Source organism: Pantherophis guttatus, chromosome 1, assembly GCF_059756535.1.
Source record: "Pantherophis guttatus breed Tessera chromosome 1, ASM5975653v1, whole genome shotgun sequence".
Classification (NCBI taxonomy): domain Eukaryota; kingdom Metazoa; phylum Chordata; class Lepidosauria; order Squamata; family Colubridae; genus Pantherophis; species Pantherophis guttatus.
In genome coordinates this window covers 249,649,711-249,669,037 of record NC_142063.1, presented here as the reverse complement: position 1 = coordinate 249,669,037, position 19,327 = coordinate 249,649,711, and the positions used below count along the sequence as shown (strand labels likewise).

Genomic DNA, 19,327 nt, shown 5'->3' with positions numbered 1-19,327 from the left:
CTTCACCCACCCCAGCAACAGTGACCACACAGTTACACCATGATTGGCTCCTTATCAGTTAGGGGCTCCCTGGGCTCTCTGACAAAATCATGTCTTCAGAACCTTCCAGGAAAGTAAAGAGATGGGGCCAATCTTATCTCCAGGGTATAATATTCCAAAGGGAGGAAATCACCACAGAGAAGGCCCTTTTCCTCGGTCCCACAACATGCACCTCCCTAATAGATGGGACCTGCAACTTACCTTGTCTTCCAACACTGGTGGGCTAGGGTAACAGCCTTCTTCTAAAATAAGCATCCTATCATAATTCTGTAATCTTCAAGGTGATGCCAAGAGCGGTATGTTCCAAATAAAACAGAAGAAAGCCAATTTCTCTTCAGAACTCTTCTCCTACAATCAACTACTGTGATTTATAATTGAAGGGGGGGAAGCATTACCTTCAAAACAACTATCTTTATCCAAACCCTTAGTACAACAATGCAGTTAATTTGAGAAGAGCGTTTTCTGCTTTCCCAGAAAGGCCATTTTCTGCAGGAATACACAAGAGACACAAATCTCAAATGTTAAAGTCTGTTTATTACCTGGGCTGAAAGCCACCAGAAAAGAAGTCACTTGGTCTTAAAATACTTCACCCTTTTCTTTGAAGAAAAAGATATCCAAATCACACGTGCATCTTTCTGGCTACAAGTGTCCAACCAAACCTATGGATCAAAGTAGCTAGTAGAGGAATTTCAGATCTAGTCACTATCTAGATGAACAGGGTTATAGTCTGGATCGTCCTCATCATCTTCCAACTCCAAGTCATCCATTTCCTGGAACAATGATTCGTCTACTTCCACATTGTTTCCACCTGGGAGTGGGGGAAGAAGAAGGAAGATAAAGATGACATTTTATAGAGACAAAGGAGATGAATTCCAAACTGAGTGCTTGTAATGATCATTTAGCATTTAGCTAAAAAAACTGATCCAGCATGCAAAGGGGCCATAATTTCCAAAGAAGACAGAAACCACACAGTGGGCGATCTATACCTACACAATTAACTCAAGCAAATGGGAGTGAGCTTACATTGTGTTCTTTCATGTGATATGTAATAAATTTAGAAGGCATACTGTACAGGGCTCTGAGGTTAAGGAGATGTATTGATACTTGCCATTTCATCATTTTGAATTAGTAACATAAAAAACAAAAGTCATTACTTTTTAAAAAAAAAATGGAGTATAATTTTCTGCAAGCCAAAAATACTTAATGCAGTAGAGGAAGAAAAAAATTCCACTGTCTTCCTCGAATTGCTTTTCAAACTGCTTATGCTATGGATCCTCTGAGAAGTCTCTTGCAGTTAAAAAACATTTTGGGAAAAAGAGTGGATATATTGCTAGTTTGAGTCTGGGTCAGGGCTGTCAAATTCCTGGCCCGCGGGTCAGATGCGTCATGCTCTGGCCACACCCACGCCCAGTTTAGCCAAGTGGAAAAAAGTCCCGCTATGTCTCATGACACCACCATGATACTGTGAGTTTGACATCCCTGGTCTGAGTTAACCACATAGGATCAATGATATACATCTCTGTACAATGAAGAAAAAGATAACAGTGGAGTAATAGTGACACCTTCTGTCTTCCATGATACATGCTGAGTTAATTTTGTCCCTTATTTATCAAGCTTGAAGTTTATGCTGGAGGAAAAACACCTACACCTAGGCACGTAGGCGATAATGGTGTAATGCCAAAGGTGTTTCTGTGTGTATGCCTTCGAGTCAACTGCTTGGACTAGTCCTTGCAGTTTTCTTGGCCAGATTTTTGTAAGTTATTTGCCTTCATGGCAAATAACCTATAAAACATTTTTTAAAGCAAAACTGCTTGTGATATCAGCAAAATGGAATCCTATAAAGGACCAGGAATATTTCAGGTGTTAAAATTGGCATTTTTCAGACATACCTTCAGTTTAAGCCAGATCTAAAGTTATTTGATTTCAGCTGATACTTAGCATTTTATATCCACATAAGCAGACTTGCTTGCTCAATTAGCTTTTTCCTTTCTGCTAGAAGCTATTGTCACATTAAGAGGGCAGATACAGATGTAAGAATATAATTTGGTTAAAGGGATAGCTCCCAGTTTTTACATTACCTTGAACCAGAAGTAATTGCTTATCTCCAAAAGCATGTAAGTAGCTTATTCCTCTTTATTAGTACTGGAGGCAAAATTTAGCCAATTGATATGAAAATACCAATATATTTAGTGGTAAGTGCCAGTATATTTAGTAGTAAATAGCTTTTATCATTAAAATCATATTCTATAGAAATTAAAGTAGAAATAATGGAAGGTTACCATCTTCTAAGAACTGAATATCAGATGTATCAAGGTTATGATCTGTCTCAAACAGCTGCTTTCCTATTAAAAAATAAAAGAAGTACAGTAAGTTGATTTGGATAGAGGTATAACAAACACATACACACACACACACACACACACACACTTTAGATTACAACTTTGGAGATAAACCTATGACGGAGCAGAAGAATGAAAATGCACCAGAAATATCAGGAACTACAGTACTTTTGCGTTTGAAGTCTGAAGAGTGATGACTAGATAATTTCCACTGCTAGATAATGTGGGGTGCCATGATTAAATTGAATTATCTTAAAACAAATGTAACATATTACACCTAAGACATCACCCTTAGTTACAATATGGGCTTGGTCTAGATTTGTACATTCAACCATTATTTGCATAGGCCTTCTCCACTCCCTTACCCCAACCTTACCCCAATATGTTTTTCTGCATACTATATGAGAGCAAATTAGGTTTTCTTTCTGTGTTTAATACAATTGTAAACAAAGACAAAAATCCTAGCTTACTTAGAAGTTATAATTTGGAAATTACAGTGCCCCTATAGAAAAGAAGACCCCTACTGAGTTTGATAAACTTTATCTTTTATAGAACTAGGGTATATGATATTAACATGTACAATTCAAGCATGCAGTTTCATATATAGTGTTACTTTGGTACTCAACTACTTTGAAACTCACAGAATTTGGTACTCAACACATTTTGACATGAAAATTTTGTCCCAGTACTCATTTGTTTGATACTCAATGCACAAGCTAGAACTTATCGATGCTGGCTGCCTTGTGACTCACTACATTGTTCCTTACAGGAAAAAATTGTTTGGGACTCATCGTTTTTCATAACTCATCGTGCTCCCAGAACCAATTAATAATGAGTGCTGAGGTACCATTGTATTTCTTTGCATCTCCTGTAAAAATATTCAAACATTTATCAATGTCAACTGTTTAACTTCTGTATTATTGTGGATAATTTGGACTGCTTTCTTGAACACTGATATTTTTTCACCACTCTGTGTTGCATGACTAACCAATTTGATATGGCTTGTGTGGATTTCATACGTCAAATGAAGAAAAAAAAAAATCCTCCAGCAATCCAAGACCAGGCACATGGCTTATATAAGACAGTCTATTAGAAGGCCAGATCCTGAAGATGAAACTCAAATACTTTGGCCACCTAATGAGAAAGAAGGACTCACTGGAGAAGAGCCTAATGCTGGGAAAGATTGAGGGCAAAAGAAGAATGGGTTGACAGAGACTGAGGTGACTGGATGGAGTCACTGAAGCAGTAGGCGTGAGGTTAAATGGACTGCAGAGGATGGTAGAGGACAGGAAGGCCTGGAGGAACGTTGTCCATGGGGTCGCAATGGGTCAGACACAACTTTGCAACTAACAACATTATATCCCACCTGTTAATTTATTTTTGCCGCACTGTTCTTCTTCTTTCATCTTTTTTCTTCTAATTTCTAAGAGCTCCAAATCAAATGTTGCCTTCCAGCGTAGAAAGCTTTCAATAGTGACTGGGGTGCCATGAAAACATTGCTACACAAATGGAGAAGAATAAGATAAAGTTCCAAAACATGTAACAAAGGACAATACCAGCCTAATAATATCGCCAGCTTTCCAGCTCTGATATGCCAAACCTATTCTCACATAAACAGCTAGGCAACAGAGGCAACTATATATCCAGCCAGAACTGCTCTGAAACAGTTCTGTGGACAGTACCAACAACAATTGCTTTGAGATTCTTTAATGGGAAGTGGGAAGTGGCATACAAAGATTAAAAGCCGTTATTGTCTTTGTTGTCGTCATCGTCATCACCATCATGGCTATAGAATTCAAAATAAAATAAATAAATAGCACAACAAAGGAGCAAACAAACACAACAAAGGACAAGGCCAAATGTAGCTGTAGCCCTCTTCAAAATAGGTACTTTACACATAGTCCTCGACTTACAACTGATCATTTAGCCACAGTTCAAAGTTACAACGGATCCCCAAAAAGGTATTTACAACTGATTCAAATTTCCAACACCTACACACACACACACACACACACACACACACACACACACACACACTATAATGTGATCACATTTTGGGCGTGCTGCAACTGGTCTGCCATTTGTAGTGGTCATATAACAGCGATTTACAATAGTTTTTTGTTTTGCTGGAAATTGGTGTTTACTTTCAATTTCTGGCAAAAAAAATGCTCATTGCAAATAATAGGTTCACTTAAGGAGTGTGGTGTTCATTTAACAACTGGAGATTTGCTTAACAACCCTGGTTATTTGCAACGGCTGCAAAAAAAAGTTGTAAAATCAGCTTGGTCACATGTTGGCTCACTTAACAATCGGCACGACTTACAACCATAATTCCAGAGTCAATAACAGTCCTAAATTGAGAATTACCTGTATGTAATTACATTATCCTATGGAAATATATTCATAGTCATTAGATACACATCTAATGACTTAGATGTGTTAGTTAGTTTACCTAACTAACCAAGATTTCACATACAGACTGCGGGATTATATTAGGCCTTATTTGTCACACTATATTAATAAGCCAATTTAAAAGAGGTGAGAAAGCTAAAAAGACAGTCATTCAGCAACCATAAACCAACAGAATAACAAATTTTCCCTGTCCTCTGCTAAGGGCAAACTAATTGATTATGGCTATTTCCTTTTAATTTATTTATATATGTGTGCATGTGCACCTTTGAATTTGTTTTGACTCCTGGGTATTGTTTAGACAAGTTCTTGTAGGTTTTTTGGCAAGGTTTTATGGGAGTGGTTTTCCATTGGTTTCCTCTTTGGGTTGAGAGAAAGTGATCGGGTTAAGGTCAGCCAGATGGCTTCATGCCTAAGGCAGGACTAGAACGTATGGTCTCCAGGATTGTAGCATACTGCTACACTTCAGCAAATACTAAATTTATAAAGCCGGCAAGTATCCTAAAACTGGACCAACCTAATTATAGGATTCTTGGTGAGGCTAAAAAAAACATTCCAACTTAGTTTATCTACTTCAAGAACATTTGTAGTCATATTGAATCCCTTCATGTTTCCCACCTGCTTTCTGCAAAGAATACAAGACCACCAAGTGTGTGTGTTCGTGTGTGTATTCAGACATAGTCTACACACATGTACTTAAACACATACACACATACATATATACAAATATATATTTCTATTAAACAGAATATTGGTCCGTAAAAAGAAAAGACAAGTGAGCCTTAAGCTTCTGGATTCTTAACATGGGACAACAAAACACAATCCATAGGTTTATATTATATAATCTTGCATGATTTTGGATGAGAAGGCTATCATCCATCCATCCACCCACCCATCCATCCATCCACCATCCATCCATCTATGTATCATCTATCTATCTCTATCTATGCATCCATCCATCCACCAATATCACCCTTCTTGTTCTCCAATGATCCCTGTATTGGAAACACTGTAAAAAAAATCTCTGGTTAACAGACTCAAATACTGCAAATGCTACTTTTTTTCTTTCTTATAACAATGTGTTGATGAATTTTATCACCTTTTCTGCCTCCTCTGCCTCTTTCTCTTTCTGTTTCTTTTCTGCTTCTCTTCTTGTTTTTATTAGGTCTACTATTTCATTCAGTCTTTCTTGCACAGCTGACACCAGTGTGAAAATCATTACCATGCCTAGATTCTCTTCTGACTGAAATACAAAGAGAAAATAGCTTTACTTGCAAAGAACTTGGAATTAAAATCATAATTTCTGTTACACAAAAAATGTAGGCAGTGTGGTAAGAATGGCTTTAAAACACAATTCAAAGTAGGTAGCAACATATAACATAACAAACTCTATCACCAACAAAACTTTTCAGTTTTTATTCATATCCTTTTCATAGCAGCAAATGGTTTTTCAAAAGGAATTTTTAAAAATGTGTTGCGTTGAATTTCTTTTTCAGCCCTACAATGCATTTCAGTTTATGAACATCAAAAGTTGATAGTTATTGTGAAATGACATAAACACTTGTATCTTTTATATAAGAAGGTATTCTAATTTCTCTTCTACCTAATACCTAGTGGGTCCCAGTTTTATAAAATAAATTATGAAGTACTTACATTCATTTGTATTAGCTGAAATATCTATTAACCTTTAACTTGAAAAATCTAATCATGACAGTTTTGTCATAACCTTGTTTATCTTCCAGTTTTCAAGCCAAGTGTATTTTTACTCACCGAATAAGAGTTGAACTGCCTCTAAAGAACTACTGGCACCAAGAAAAAACAATTTGCTCTGAATATTTCTTACCTGTTCCTGCAGTAGTTTTAATAGGTCTGCAATATCATTATTTTCAAGATTCTCATGTGCGAGCAATTCATATAATGGGATTTCATCAGGATACTTTTCTGAATAGGTGAATTTGAGGGTCGTCTGAACAGCTGTTGTGCAACAGAAAAAAGGCAGTTCAAATGTTCAACTGAAATTATTAATATTGATCATTTAGTTAGGAATATTATCATTGCTTATGGGAAGATCAGAGACAAACAAAGCATCTCACTCAAAACACTCTGTCAGGCCTGGAAGCCATCTTTTGAGTTGGGCCTTCAGGCCTGCCACATTTACTGCTGTGGGAAACTGGGAGGGGGGATTATATGGAGCAAGGGAGATATATAGTCATAATAACATTCCTTTCTCAGAGAGTCAAGGACATCTTGTCCTGCACCTGGAAGGGTGTGATTGGGAGGCATCTCCAGATGGGACAGTGCTTTGATTGGACCATGTAATGGACATGTGGGTGCTGGGCAGGGACTTGGACTTTCCTTTGGGTGGGGAAAACCTGGAAGCTTTCACATTCAGATTTTCCCAGATGTGCCATTATGACATCTCTAATAAAATGGAACTTTGAGGAACTTCAAGCCTCGAAGTCTTCTTTCGTTGGGGGCGTTACTTGGAACCCTGACACACACTTGCATTCTTGCTGGCAGACAACAGATGAGAAGAAGTAGCAGTTTCTACCTTCTTTTTTAAATCACCTTTCAAGGTTTTAAAAATTATTTTTAATGAACTTTTAACATTCATAGAGATGTGGGATAAACAGAAGAAGAAAAGATTCTTGATCTACTCCTAGGCATGCCTCCTCTTTCCCCAACTCTGATTTCCTGGTGCCACCTATTGGGAGAGTTTCAAATTGGATCTCTCCTTTGGAAGACATTTTTCTTTCAATGCTAGGAGGACAAGAACTAACATATCCTTTGGTCTCCAAATATATGCGTAAGCTTCAATTTATAAACAACTCACTTGCATTCAAACAAATGTTTTTTTTTCTACTTATAAGTATGCTTTGAAGTTTATAATCCGGACTTCAAAAATACTATGAAATTATCTTCACTATATTCAGGTAACATTTCTCTTGTCTGGTACCATGAATCTCAGGTTCCTTGATCAATTGACTCAAGTATGAAGGCAACATGGAACTTGATCAACCGTCATCTTCACTTTATTGGAAAGCTCCACTGAAAACCCTCCAGGACAGCAACTTGCTCAAAGCAATCCAATGGCTTATTTCCAAATAAGGATTTAAACTTGGATTTTCTGCGGACACACTCCAATACTCACAGAGTGTGTCTGAGGACACACACCATCGCAGATTTCCAAGCCAGTCACTGTTCCATACTGGAAATAATCTGCTCTTGCTTTCAATTATTTGTACAAAATTGTTTTCTCTGAGACATCCCCACCCCCCCACATAAACGCTGAAAAGCATTCAACTTACTTTCATCATTTTCTCCTGCTTCAGATGTCACAGTGATAGTGAAACTTGTAGGGTTTTCTGATAACACTGTGGAAGAACAAAACCGATAAGAAAAAATATTTTTCATATGGCTTTTTTAAAGAATACCACTGCAAATTTGGCATGTAAATTTATTTAATCCTAACGATTAAAAAAGCTGCTGAAATTCTGTTCTTTACTTTAAAACAAACTAATATATAAATCTGACTATTTCTATTTTTTTTAAAAAAAAAAAGATCATTTATGCCTTCAATCAGCGTAGCCTGAAGTCAAATCTATACAGGCTATACTCTCTGAGGAATAAAGTGCTAGACCAAATGCTTTACAAGCAAAAACCAGTGAGCTATTAACTGAACAGACAGCACTCATTAAATGAACTAAGAGTCTGAGAAATCCACATTGGATTATGAAGACCCTGACATCCTCTGGATGGGAGGGCATATGCATAGTTTGATGCCACTGCATCGGTAAGCCATACAGTAGATAAACATGGACACTAGATTCATTCTCCACAGAGGCTGAATGCTGAATCCAGATTTTGCTGGATTTGTTTGGTGTCATGATCGCACTATGATACCAACACAGCACTCCTTTTAATTAGTTCAGTCAAGGTATTATGCAGAAAGCAATTGGAACACAGAGCATGAAATAGATGAATTCATTATATCCAGGGCACTGAAGGAAGTAGAAGTTATGATTGCAGGGCTGTTCTTTAGTCAGGTTTGAAAACTCCCAGAGGAAGATAAGATCTCAAAAGATCGGAAGAGAGCAAATATTGTTCCAAGTGGACGAGAAGGATACAAAAAATATGGACCTGTCAGCTTCACATCTATATTGTAAAGAGATGATTAAACAGTGTATTTATAAATATTAGGTAGACATTCTACAATCAGCGAGAACAACCAGGGGTTTATGGCAAAGAGTTCACGCCAAACTTATTTCCTTCTTTGTCAGAGTTTCTAACCTAGTAGAGAAAGGAAATCCAATACAGGTAGTCCTCAACTTAATCAATGACGATTGGGACCAGAATTTTCACCGCTAAGCAAGGTGATGGCTAAGTGAGAGGCACCTCATTTTACAACCTTTTTTGCCACAATTGTTAAGCAAATCATTGCAGTTGTTAAGCAAAACATAAATGTCTATGTAAGGCGCCTTAAGTCACCAGGTGCAAGCAGGCAGCAATATACATTTTCTAAAATAAATAAATAAAACATACTGAGCAAATGTAGCTTCCCCCATTGACTTTGCTTGTTGGAAACTCCCTGAGACAATTGCAAACGGCAATTACATGATGGGATGTTGCAACCATTATAAATATATGCCAAGAAATCAAATTTTGATCATGTGACCATGGAGATACTGTGATGGTTGTACATGTGAGAACAGGTTGTAAGTTACTTTTTTTCAATACTGCTGTTAACTTTGAATAGTTGCTGAACAAATGGTGATAAATCGAGGATTACCTGTAGTCATAATGCACCTGGGGCTAAGTAAAACCTCTGCCAAGGTCTCTCCCAATACTTTCCAAATAAAATGAGAAAATATGAGCTAGATAATACTATTAGATGGAATCAGAATTTGTTGAATGAGAGCATGCAGCATTAAGGATTCCATTTTAGCTTAGAGGGAAGTGTCAAATGGTAGGATTCTGTCCTGGGTCCTGTGCTGTTCAGTGTTTTTATCAATGAATTGAATGAGGGAGTTGAAGAGACACTTTATCAAATCTGCAAATGACACAGAGCTGGGAGGGGTAGCTTATACTTTAGAAGAGACAAAGATTTTTTTAACGGTCTAACCAGGTAATGGGCTGAAATGAACAGGATAGAAATGAACTAAGTATAAAATGTACAGTTCTATGTCTGGATAGGAAAAATACATATAATACAAGCCTAGGATTGAAGCCAGATGATTTGGCAATGTGAAAATGTGGAGGTTCTTGTCAATTGCAAGTTCAACGCAAGCCATCAGAGTGATATGGCTGCTAAAAAGGCAAAGGCCATCTTGGGATTCATTAAGCACAGAGTTCAAATAAGTAATTACTGTTCCTCTCTATAGTACTCTGGTCAAAAATCATTTAGAGTGTTGCATCCAGTCCTGGATACCACCATTCAGAAGGGACAGTGACAAATTGGAATAACATCACAGGAGAGCCATTAAAATGGTGAAGGGTCCTTATGAGTGAAAAGATACATGAATGTTTAGCCAGGTGACTGAGTGAAGGAGGTGTGATAGCAATCTTACATACACTACTGGTTTTCCTTTATGAATTCAAGGTGGCACATAGAGTCCCCATAACACCATCCTGTGACATTAGGCTGGGCTGAGAAAAAAAAGAAACTGGTCCAAAATCATTCCGTGAGTTTCTGCGGCTGAGTGGATCTGAATCAAAGTCTGGCCAGTGCCTTAACCACTATATGGTTACCATGATAACCATATCATGGCAGACTTTGATAGAAAACACTATCAGATAATTTACATTTTACAGGTTTTAAAACGCTTTGGCTTATGGCTTTACTGTAAAGTTTATTCCAGACTTGTTTTTAACATGCCAAGGGATGATTATACCACAAATGTTTTAATAAACAGTTTTTACCCTCAAAGAGTGCAGGAAATCAAGTATGTATGAATGAATGAATGACAGCATCAGGATCTTAGCAGGAATGTTTGTTTGTTTATTTATTTATTTATTTATTTATTGGTTTGATTTATATGCTGCCCTTCTCTGGAGACTCAGGGCGGCTTACAATGCATTAAGCAATAGCCTTCATACTTTTGTATATACCTGCTTAGTAGGGTTTTCGGCCCCCCCCAAGCGGTGTTCTTTTTTTATACAAAGTCAGGCTATTGCCCCCCACAATCCGGGTCCTCATTTTACCTACCTCGAAAGGATGGAAGGCTGAGTCAACCTTGAGCCTGGGGAGATTTGAACTTGCAGTAATTGCAGGCAGCTGGTGCTACTTAACAGCACTTTACTCTGCTGCGCCACCAAGGCTCTTTTGACTTTTTAAGGAGGCTACTTCCGAGGGCAGGAGATGTACCGCCTACTGTTCAAGCACCCCTAGTTCAAGCCAAGTCATCGGAGAAGCTTAAGCCTATCCTTCCACCGCCCCCCCACCCACCCCCACCCCCAAATAAATTGCGGAAGAAAGAAATGAGATTAGACAAAAACCTCCCCTTGCAGGAGAACCAGAGCCCGCCTCGCGTATCCTTCGGAAAGCTGGCAATCCAAAGCGAGCTTCAAATAGCTGGATTCTTTATCCGATTTTCTGGATTCACACGAGCCAGTGAAACCCGCTCGGGCTTCTCACAACACACTTAGGTTTGCAACGCGGCCAGTGCTTGCTTGGCTCGATGGATGGACCAGTCCAGAAAGAAAAGGGGGAAGAAAACACAAACTCCTTTTAACAGGAAGAACCGGGGCAAAAGAATCCTCGCCGCATGCTGGAAACTTGCAAGCCGCCGCCGCCGCCACTGTCACCCCGCGAACCCACGCGCCGGCCAGCGCCGACTTCCACTTGCTGCCCTACCTGTGAAGGAGTCCGGATAGATGGCCTCCAAGGCCTCCAACTCATTGCGCTGTTCCTCCCCGTAGTCGGTCATGATCCCCCGCCGCCGGCCATGGAACGCGCCGACCCGCAAATTGCCTCCGCCGGCAGGGGGAGCCCGCGAAGGAGACGCCGCAGCAGCCGCGAAGTCGGAGCGGCGGGGGCTGGAAAAGAGAGAGAGAGAGAGAGAGGGAGAGAGAAATAGCCCAGGCCACTCTACGCACGCGCAATGCACCGCCCGCCCTACCCGCAGCAACTTTTTGGCCTGGAAGGCGATCCGTTGCTCTTCTGTCGATTGATCAGGGCTGCTTTCCCGGGGACCACCGCTGATCTGCTCATTCTCAGGGAGAGAGGAGAGAGAGAGATCCTCGCCCAGTTTGTGCAAGCCGGGAGCTTTTGAACCTAAGCCCAGGGGTTCCGATGGCTGCCCGATCACACTTCCCAGTGTTGTTTCAGAATCGTTATTACCTATGCACGGTTTTGATTTTCTTGTTTTTTTATATAAAAGTTTTTTTTTTATTTTTGAACAAAAACAACATAAAAAACATCATCTTTCCATATACTTACAGACAGTGATTCGATCGGTTAAAATCATTTCGTGCTCTCAACATTTTCAAAATTAGATCAGTTTTGATTTTCTTGATCGTATAGCGATAGAAAGTTCTTGCAACCCTAAGGCGAAGGAGCAGTTTGGATGCTGCTCCCTGCTAAAGCTTGCTTAGGTTGCGCGCTCTTGCCTCGCGTTGTGCCGGTGTCTCTGTTTATGCAACTCAGTTTGGAACCTTTAACTTTCCTTTATCTTTTATCTTTTAACCTTCTAACTTTCTGCTGCCCTCAGCTCCCCCTTTAGCCCCCAGAAGTCGATCTCTACCTTGTATGTAATAAGAACTCTCTAAGCAAATCCCGCTTCGAGCCTCTTCGCCTTGGGGATAAGTACTGAATAGCCACATTCACACGAAACAGTCCCGACTAGCCAACCATCCATCCATCCATTGTTCTGCGTTTGTCCTTCTGCAAGTCTGCATTTACAGTTCAGCAACTACGTATTGCAACTTTCTCATCCTGACAGATACTAAGTCTTTGTTGGGCCAGCTTGGTTGGGAAGCATGAATATACAATGTCAGTAGGCGAGCAGTGAGATCTTGCCCCGTGTCTAAAAATGGATTCCTTGGTATATGCCAGAAAGGCAGGCTTTTTTGCTGCTTGACAGCCATCCTGGTTTTGAGCAACATACAAAAGGCCAAAACCTGTTGGAGATTTTAAGGGATGAAATGGATGCTAATTTAACTTATTTGGTTATGCAGATATAACCGCAGATGTATACACTTAATGTATGAAAAAGTCACTATACTCTGGTTTGCATATATTAGACTAAGCTATAATTGCTGGATTATACATTATGTTGTAGTAGATGTGTTTGTTTGTTTTCTGGCCACGTGTTGCTGTGGCCCAGTCTGGTGCTTCCGCTGGGCTAAAAGAGCAAGGCTGAAGTTCCAAACTCTCCATGAATATTTTGTGGGTGTGGCCAACTCGACATCACTCACTTTCATCAGTCACATGACAGTTCCCGAGCCACGCCTACCCAGCTGGTGTCTCTCTCCCCCCCCCGTATCTCTCTATATGTCTCTCTCTCCCCCCTCTCTGTATCTCTCTCTCTGTCTCTCTCTCTCCCACCCTCTCTCTCTGTATCTGTATGTCTCTTTCTCTCTCCCCCCCCCCCGTCTCTCTGTATTTCTCTATGTCTCTCCCTCTCTCTCTGTTTATCTCTGTCTCTGGCCCGGCCTCTTCTGCATCCCCCGCCATTGCCCTTACCTTTTCAGGCCAGGCCTTCGCAGCTCTCCGCACCACAGCAAAAACTCGGGGACCCCCTCCGTCCTCCCTACACAGAGATTCTCTGGGGGCTCGACAGGGAGATGCATAGCAGGGAAGGAGGGAGGGGGTGCGGCGGGTGTTCGAAGCTGGTTTAGGGCTTCCTGCCCAAAGGAAGAAAGCGGCAAAGCCAGGAGCCATGCACACCCCACTGGACCCCTGCCGCGCAGTTCTCCTCCCCTGCCTGCCAAGGGCAGGAGAATGATTAAATCCCCTGCTTTTCCTGCCTGTTTCCGCCCCCAAAGCCTCCCCAGAGCCCCTTTTCTGCCAGAGGCCGAAATTTTCATGTAGGCTCCATGAATGCCAGAGCGCCCACCTGGGAATCAAAGGTGGCGCTGGTCAAAGGCGACCCTGAGGCTCCAGTTGCCTCCATCTCCCACTCACCGACCAGATTCGCATAGCGCCGGTTAGTGGCTGGTCTTTCTGACCTCGGGGCCCGTGGTAGCGGTGGGCCAGGCACGATTTGGGCCAGGTGAGGGATGGAGGGTTCCCGCTCAGCGGACCCAGGCAGCCTCGTTGCCAGGTGTCCTTTGGAGGGAGCCCCAAGAGCGGCTGGCGAGGGGGATGGGCAGCAGCGGTGGGTGAGGCTAGTTCACGGGGTGGCCGGGGGAGGGGGAGGTCAGAGCCAGGCTCAGGCGGACCCCGCCCAGCCCTAGAAGCACCGGCTGCGAGGGCTTCCCGGCGGGGAGCCGGCTGCCTACCTGCCGAGCCTGGTGGCAGGAAATGGCCCTCGGGCGTCTCTGCCTTCCAAATGCACAGTTTCTTGGAAGCAATATGGAGAGTCTAAATATAAGGAGCAGAAATCTGTTGAGCATAATCAGGGCTGGGAGGCTGCCATGTTGGTTTTACGTCCAGCAGATGGCGCTGTTTTTCAAGTTTTTCAGTATTTGTCAAGGTCTTTCAATGTTTTCCAATGTTTTTCATGTTTTTACCTGTCACAGGTGTGACATGTATATAATATAGGTATATAAAAACACGCCCGTAGTCGAATGCAACGTTGTGTCAAAATTTGAAAGCAATCGGTGAAAAACTTTCGGAGATGTGCAGTTATGTACAAACGGACATTTACATTTTTATTTATATAGATAATATATGACTTAATAGTCCACATTGGCCATTCACAATTGTGATGTAATGCATCATCAAATACAATTTTGCAGAAAGGAAAAGGACAAAAGTAAAATCTATGAAAAATATTCTATAGAGATCATAGGAGCAATTATGTGTGAAAAAGACGAACATTGTAATTCTATATACATTTTACCTCACCCAAGTTATTTTTTAATAGACATGCAGTCAATCCTATGATCACTCATTTCATGAAAGAAATGAATACGTGTTTTGTCTGAATGCATATTTTTTTGTAATTATTTGCCTTGCTTTTAAATTTAAAGGTTCCCAGAGTTATTTGGGAGTTGGGCAGCTTTCTAAGTTTAAATAAATAAAGAACATGTGCTAGTCATAGAAATAAGTATCTGCATGAATGTGTGATCAAAGACATGTGGTAACAATGGTGGAAGATGTTCCTGAGTTTATAAATTAACTTCCTTCTTGCAGTGTGATTTTGTTCACTCTCAGTCAGCCAACCATGCCCTCTTTCACAAAACTTGATTATAATCTCCATTTCAATTGATTTTCCTTTCCTCTTTCCATCAATCAATTTGCAGCATCAACAGTAATGTGGAACAAATTTTCTTTTCACAATATTTGTCTAGGGCTTTCTTTTTCTTCATAATATTTTCCACCCCATGGGTTGGGTCCCTAGAATTTATTATTATATCAGATTTTAGTACTTTTTTATTTAATGGTAAGCATAATGTTATTGTCTTTAAATATTTTAAAGACAATAACATTAAAAATTTTAAAGTAAAATAACATTGCCTGAACCTCACTTAAGTGTACCTTAGTTTTTTTAACAAATGATGCAGGCCATTTGTTAAAATGATATTGCCACAAGGAATTCACTTGTCAGTTTCAATAAATACAATCCAAATGACCAAGAAAATGTAGCTTGCTTTCTGAGGCATGTTACCTTATACAAATTACTTCAACAGTTTCCAGAAAATCACAATTGCCACATGCAATTCAGCATTTTAATTCTATCTGTGCTTATTTTGTCTCTCTTTCTCTTGCATTTTGTTTCTAAGCATTTTGATGCTATTAATTGTACTTTTGCAAACTTCCCTGAATCTGCTGATATTTCTGCTGTTATGCATAGGCAATGCTGTTTTGTCTACAGGACTCCTCTTGGAAGAACTGATTTATGCATCTGATCACAATTTGGGCCAAAGCCAAAGTAATATGCTTTGGAAGCATTGATTTGCAATTTTGCCTAAAAATGCAGTGATCCATGAATATAGGATGAAAGAACAATAGGTTAAGGCTATAACATTCACTGAAATTGTCACAATTAGCTATTAACAAAAAGAAGGGTAAGCAATTCAATGCACTTATTATTTATTGGTAAGATTTATAAACGCTGTCATTCCAGAAGATCAAGATGGTATAGAAATTAGAAATCAATACAAGCAACATAATAACCTCAATGAAATTAAACAATACATAGTAATGATATAGCTCTTCCTCTAATCATCAATATATTCTCTCCTCCCAACTCTAGTAGTGTGTTTCAGCTAGATGGAAGATAAAATATCTGAGAAAAGCTACAGGCACCTGGGAACATCATGGCATGTTAGTGGCAACTAATGTACTGGATCTGAACTAAGTCATGTCTTAATTTTGTTGAAATCAATGTGATTTAAATGGCAGACTTAACTTTTCCCATAGGCACACTACCTTATTCCCTCAGTAATGGAAACATTCAGAAGATTCTACATTCAGGCGCAATCCATTTTAAACTCTACGTGACATGTATCCAATTCCCTGTCTTTCAGATCTTTTTCAGATTGAAGAGGAATGAATCACAGCGGTACTTCAAAGCAGCCAGATGGCAATATTGGGTAACATTAAAAGGTATGATTCAGCTGACAGGAGGGTAATCTTCATGTGGTCCGTTTGTTTTCTAAAGCAGATTTCAGTATACTTCTAAAAATCAGCAAACATTCATTGTGTAAAACTTGGATACGTCTTCATGAAACATCCATGAAAAAAATTATCATTTTTTTTAAAAGCATGGAGGTAGGGAGTTCTAGAATAGAAAGGTGTTTTTAATGAAAGCTTTACAAAAATCCTGCCTTTGTAGCCATTGGCCTTAAGTAAAACAGGGCAATTATTTACAGGATTGTGGCTAGGAAGGCAATGTTGAACCACCTCTCCCTGTTCTGCTGAGATCTTGAGCATAAAGGAAAAGGGGCATGCACAGAGGAGATAAAGTCAATATCACTGATGGCAACCTCATGAATTTCCACTCCCTCTCTAAGTGCTTCTCCAAAGGTACAATGTGGCTTCAGTTATGCACCTGGGCATAGCCATCTTTATTTTGTAGACCTCTGTTGAAACTCTGGTTGTTTTGCCATACATTTTGCCTAGTTCAGTGAACAAGAACAAGCAATATGATGTCTTTTTGGTCCTACTGTTGGTTTTCTGCCCAACTTTCATATTATTGTTATTAGACGAGAATGTCTCTAGCTCAGGGTTGAGTTACAAGTAGGGCTGGGAATTATGATCATAAGTCATTGCTATCTTTAAGAGAGAGACCAACATAACTGCCCTGCTCAATGACTGCAATCCCAGGTCTCCCCATTGCAAATGTTAAGCAACCACATGTGTAATTAAACAGAGCATGGGGTGCTTCAGGATGGAGTAAGTCCACACTCTATTTCAGGCCCAGACCCTACACACTGCAGTGCTCCCCCAACTCACATGTCACCTCTGCTGGGTCTCCCAGGGTCCCCCCACCCCCTGAGGCACACTTTGCATAGCAACCCTCCCCATGAGGTCCTACAGCCTTGGGTCTGCTTCCCAACTTGTCAGGTCACTCAGCCTTTTATTTGCTTCCTGCCCAACCAGGTCCCATTGTTTTGGGCATCCTCCTTGCTTCGTAACACCATGTTCCACTTACCTCTTCCAAAGATTACTTTTCTGAAAGAATGCCCAGCCAATGCAATGTGTGGCCTTCCTACAGAGGTCACCTGGTGCCATCCTGAAGGAGGGTGCCTTTCTTGTGATTTCTCAGAGAAGCATAATTAAAATTGTTTATAACACTGTTTTTGATATGGGTATCCAGGACCAGTTTGGGAGATTGGGAGCACAGTGTTACTGTGGTTCTCTCCTGAGGCTGCTTCCTGTTAGTAGTTAAAATTTCTTCTGCTAAGGATTGAAGGAAACTCGCTCAGACCTGTAAAAGTTATCAATTCAAAGATTCCTAATAACTGAAAAGCAATTAAAAAGCAATTTTTGAAACTTTTAATACAAGCACTATTTTTAAAAAGTCAGTGTTGACTCCTGTTGACTGCCTGAACTGGCAAGTGGTTTGTCGCTGGTTCTTCCAAGGACTGAGAGTGACTGGCCAAAGATCACCTAATGTTTTGTGTGTGTGTGTGTGTGTGTGATTGTGTTTGTATGTGTACAAGAGCTCACAGTCTCCCAATTTCTTACCTTGTGTCACCACTACACCTAACTGGCTTTCTTCATTACGGGGGGGGGGGGGTTGCTGAATAAATTTAATATTTTAGGGGGTGTTGCAAAATTTGCAATCCCTGAATTAAGTAGATAATTAAGTATTTAGTGTATTATTTAAATAACTGATCATTTGCCATGTATTGAATCATGCTCTGATATCTTAAAAATTATATTTTGGCAGAATATTTGAGGGAATTCTGGGAATGGTCCCTAGACTAAACCTTAAGGTTAAGCCCTCAGTGCTCTGGTGTCAGCTTATGCTCCCATAATTTAGGGCAATTCCGAAGGGAGAATTCTTCGATGTTACCGGTCAAAAATCATCCTCTCTTCTCTTCCTTACTGGCTTTTCTTTATCTACTACTAATACTCTCTTTTCTATAATCTTTAACTGGGCAAAACAGTGCACAGTGGAGTAAAACTTTTTGAACCAAGGTACGTCAAATGAACTAATTTACAGAATGCTTCCAAAATCCAGGAGTCAGGACTCCCATGGAGTTGAAGTTTGGCAACATTTATACAATACTTTATGACATAAAATGATCATAAAGCATTTTGTGACCTAACACAAAATATCATATACTTTTTCCTGTGGTCAACTCGTGATGGTCGATTGTGTTATACAGTTCAACGTGGGCTACTTTCTAGGCAGATACTTCTCTGAATATCTCCCTGAATTTTTAAGAACTTTTCAAGTGCGTTAAAAGCTCTGCCATTGTTGAAGGCATTGAGAAATCTGATAAGGAAATATCTCTGGAATAACCTAAGTGGGTCATGAATTGTCTAGTGGAAATTGAAAGGGAAGAGTGTTTACTTTTGTGGTTTAAAGCTCTTCCGAGCCCTTTTGTCTCTGATGGACACCTAGGAAAGAAAGAGATTATGGAAAAAGTGATGCAATAAGAAGCAAGGTTTTACAAATGGAAGACACTTTTGTCTGACATCCTCATTAAATTGTGTACTAAGTTAGGGCAAATGTGCCCTAATAGCTTGCCCTAAAAGCACCTCAGATGCGAAGAAAGATGGAGAGTGGAAAATGCTGTCCTTTGCCCCTGCCATAAAATATTACAAACAAGGCAGAGCCTTGTTAAAAGCCTCTCTGAAAGTATCCCCTCAGTGGCAGGCTTCAAGCAAAGAGGTAGCTATTTTACATGTAATTTGCAGGCTGTTTTGTTTAATGGATCAGTTAACGATCTGAGTCAGGTTGTTTACTGAAGTAAGCTGG

At 40.1% G+C, this 19,327-nt stretch overlaps 1 protein-coding gene across 1 annotated transcript; it reads right to left on the bottom strand.

Moving 5' to 3' along the window:
• Positions 1 to 553: 553 nt before the first annotated feature.
• Positions 554 to 12,593, bottom strand: RWDD1 (RWD domain containing 1). Its single transcript, XM_034409211.3, has 7 exons — positions 11,641 to 12,593; positions 8,096 to 8,161; positions 6,631 to 6,761; positions 5,887 to 6,030; positions 3,745 to 3,877; positions 2,319 to 2,381; positions 554 to 847 (listed from the first exon to the last, which is right to left on the bottom strand). The coding sequence occupies exons 1-7, from the start codon at positions 11,711 to 11,713 to the stop codon at positions 735 to 737; spliced, it is 723 nt and encodes a 240-aa protein (XP_034265102.1). The 5' UTR covers positions 11,714 to 12,593; the 3' UTR covers positions 554 to 734.
• Positions 12,594 to 19,327: the final 6,734 nt, after the last annotated feature.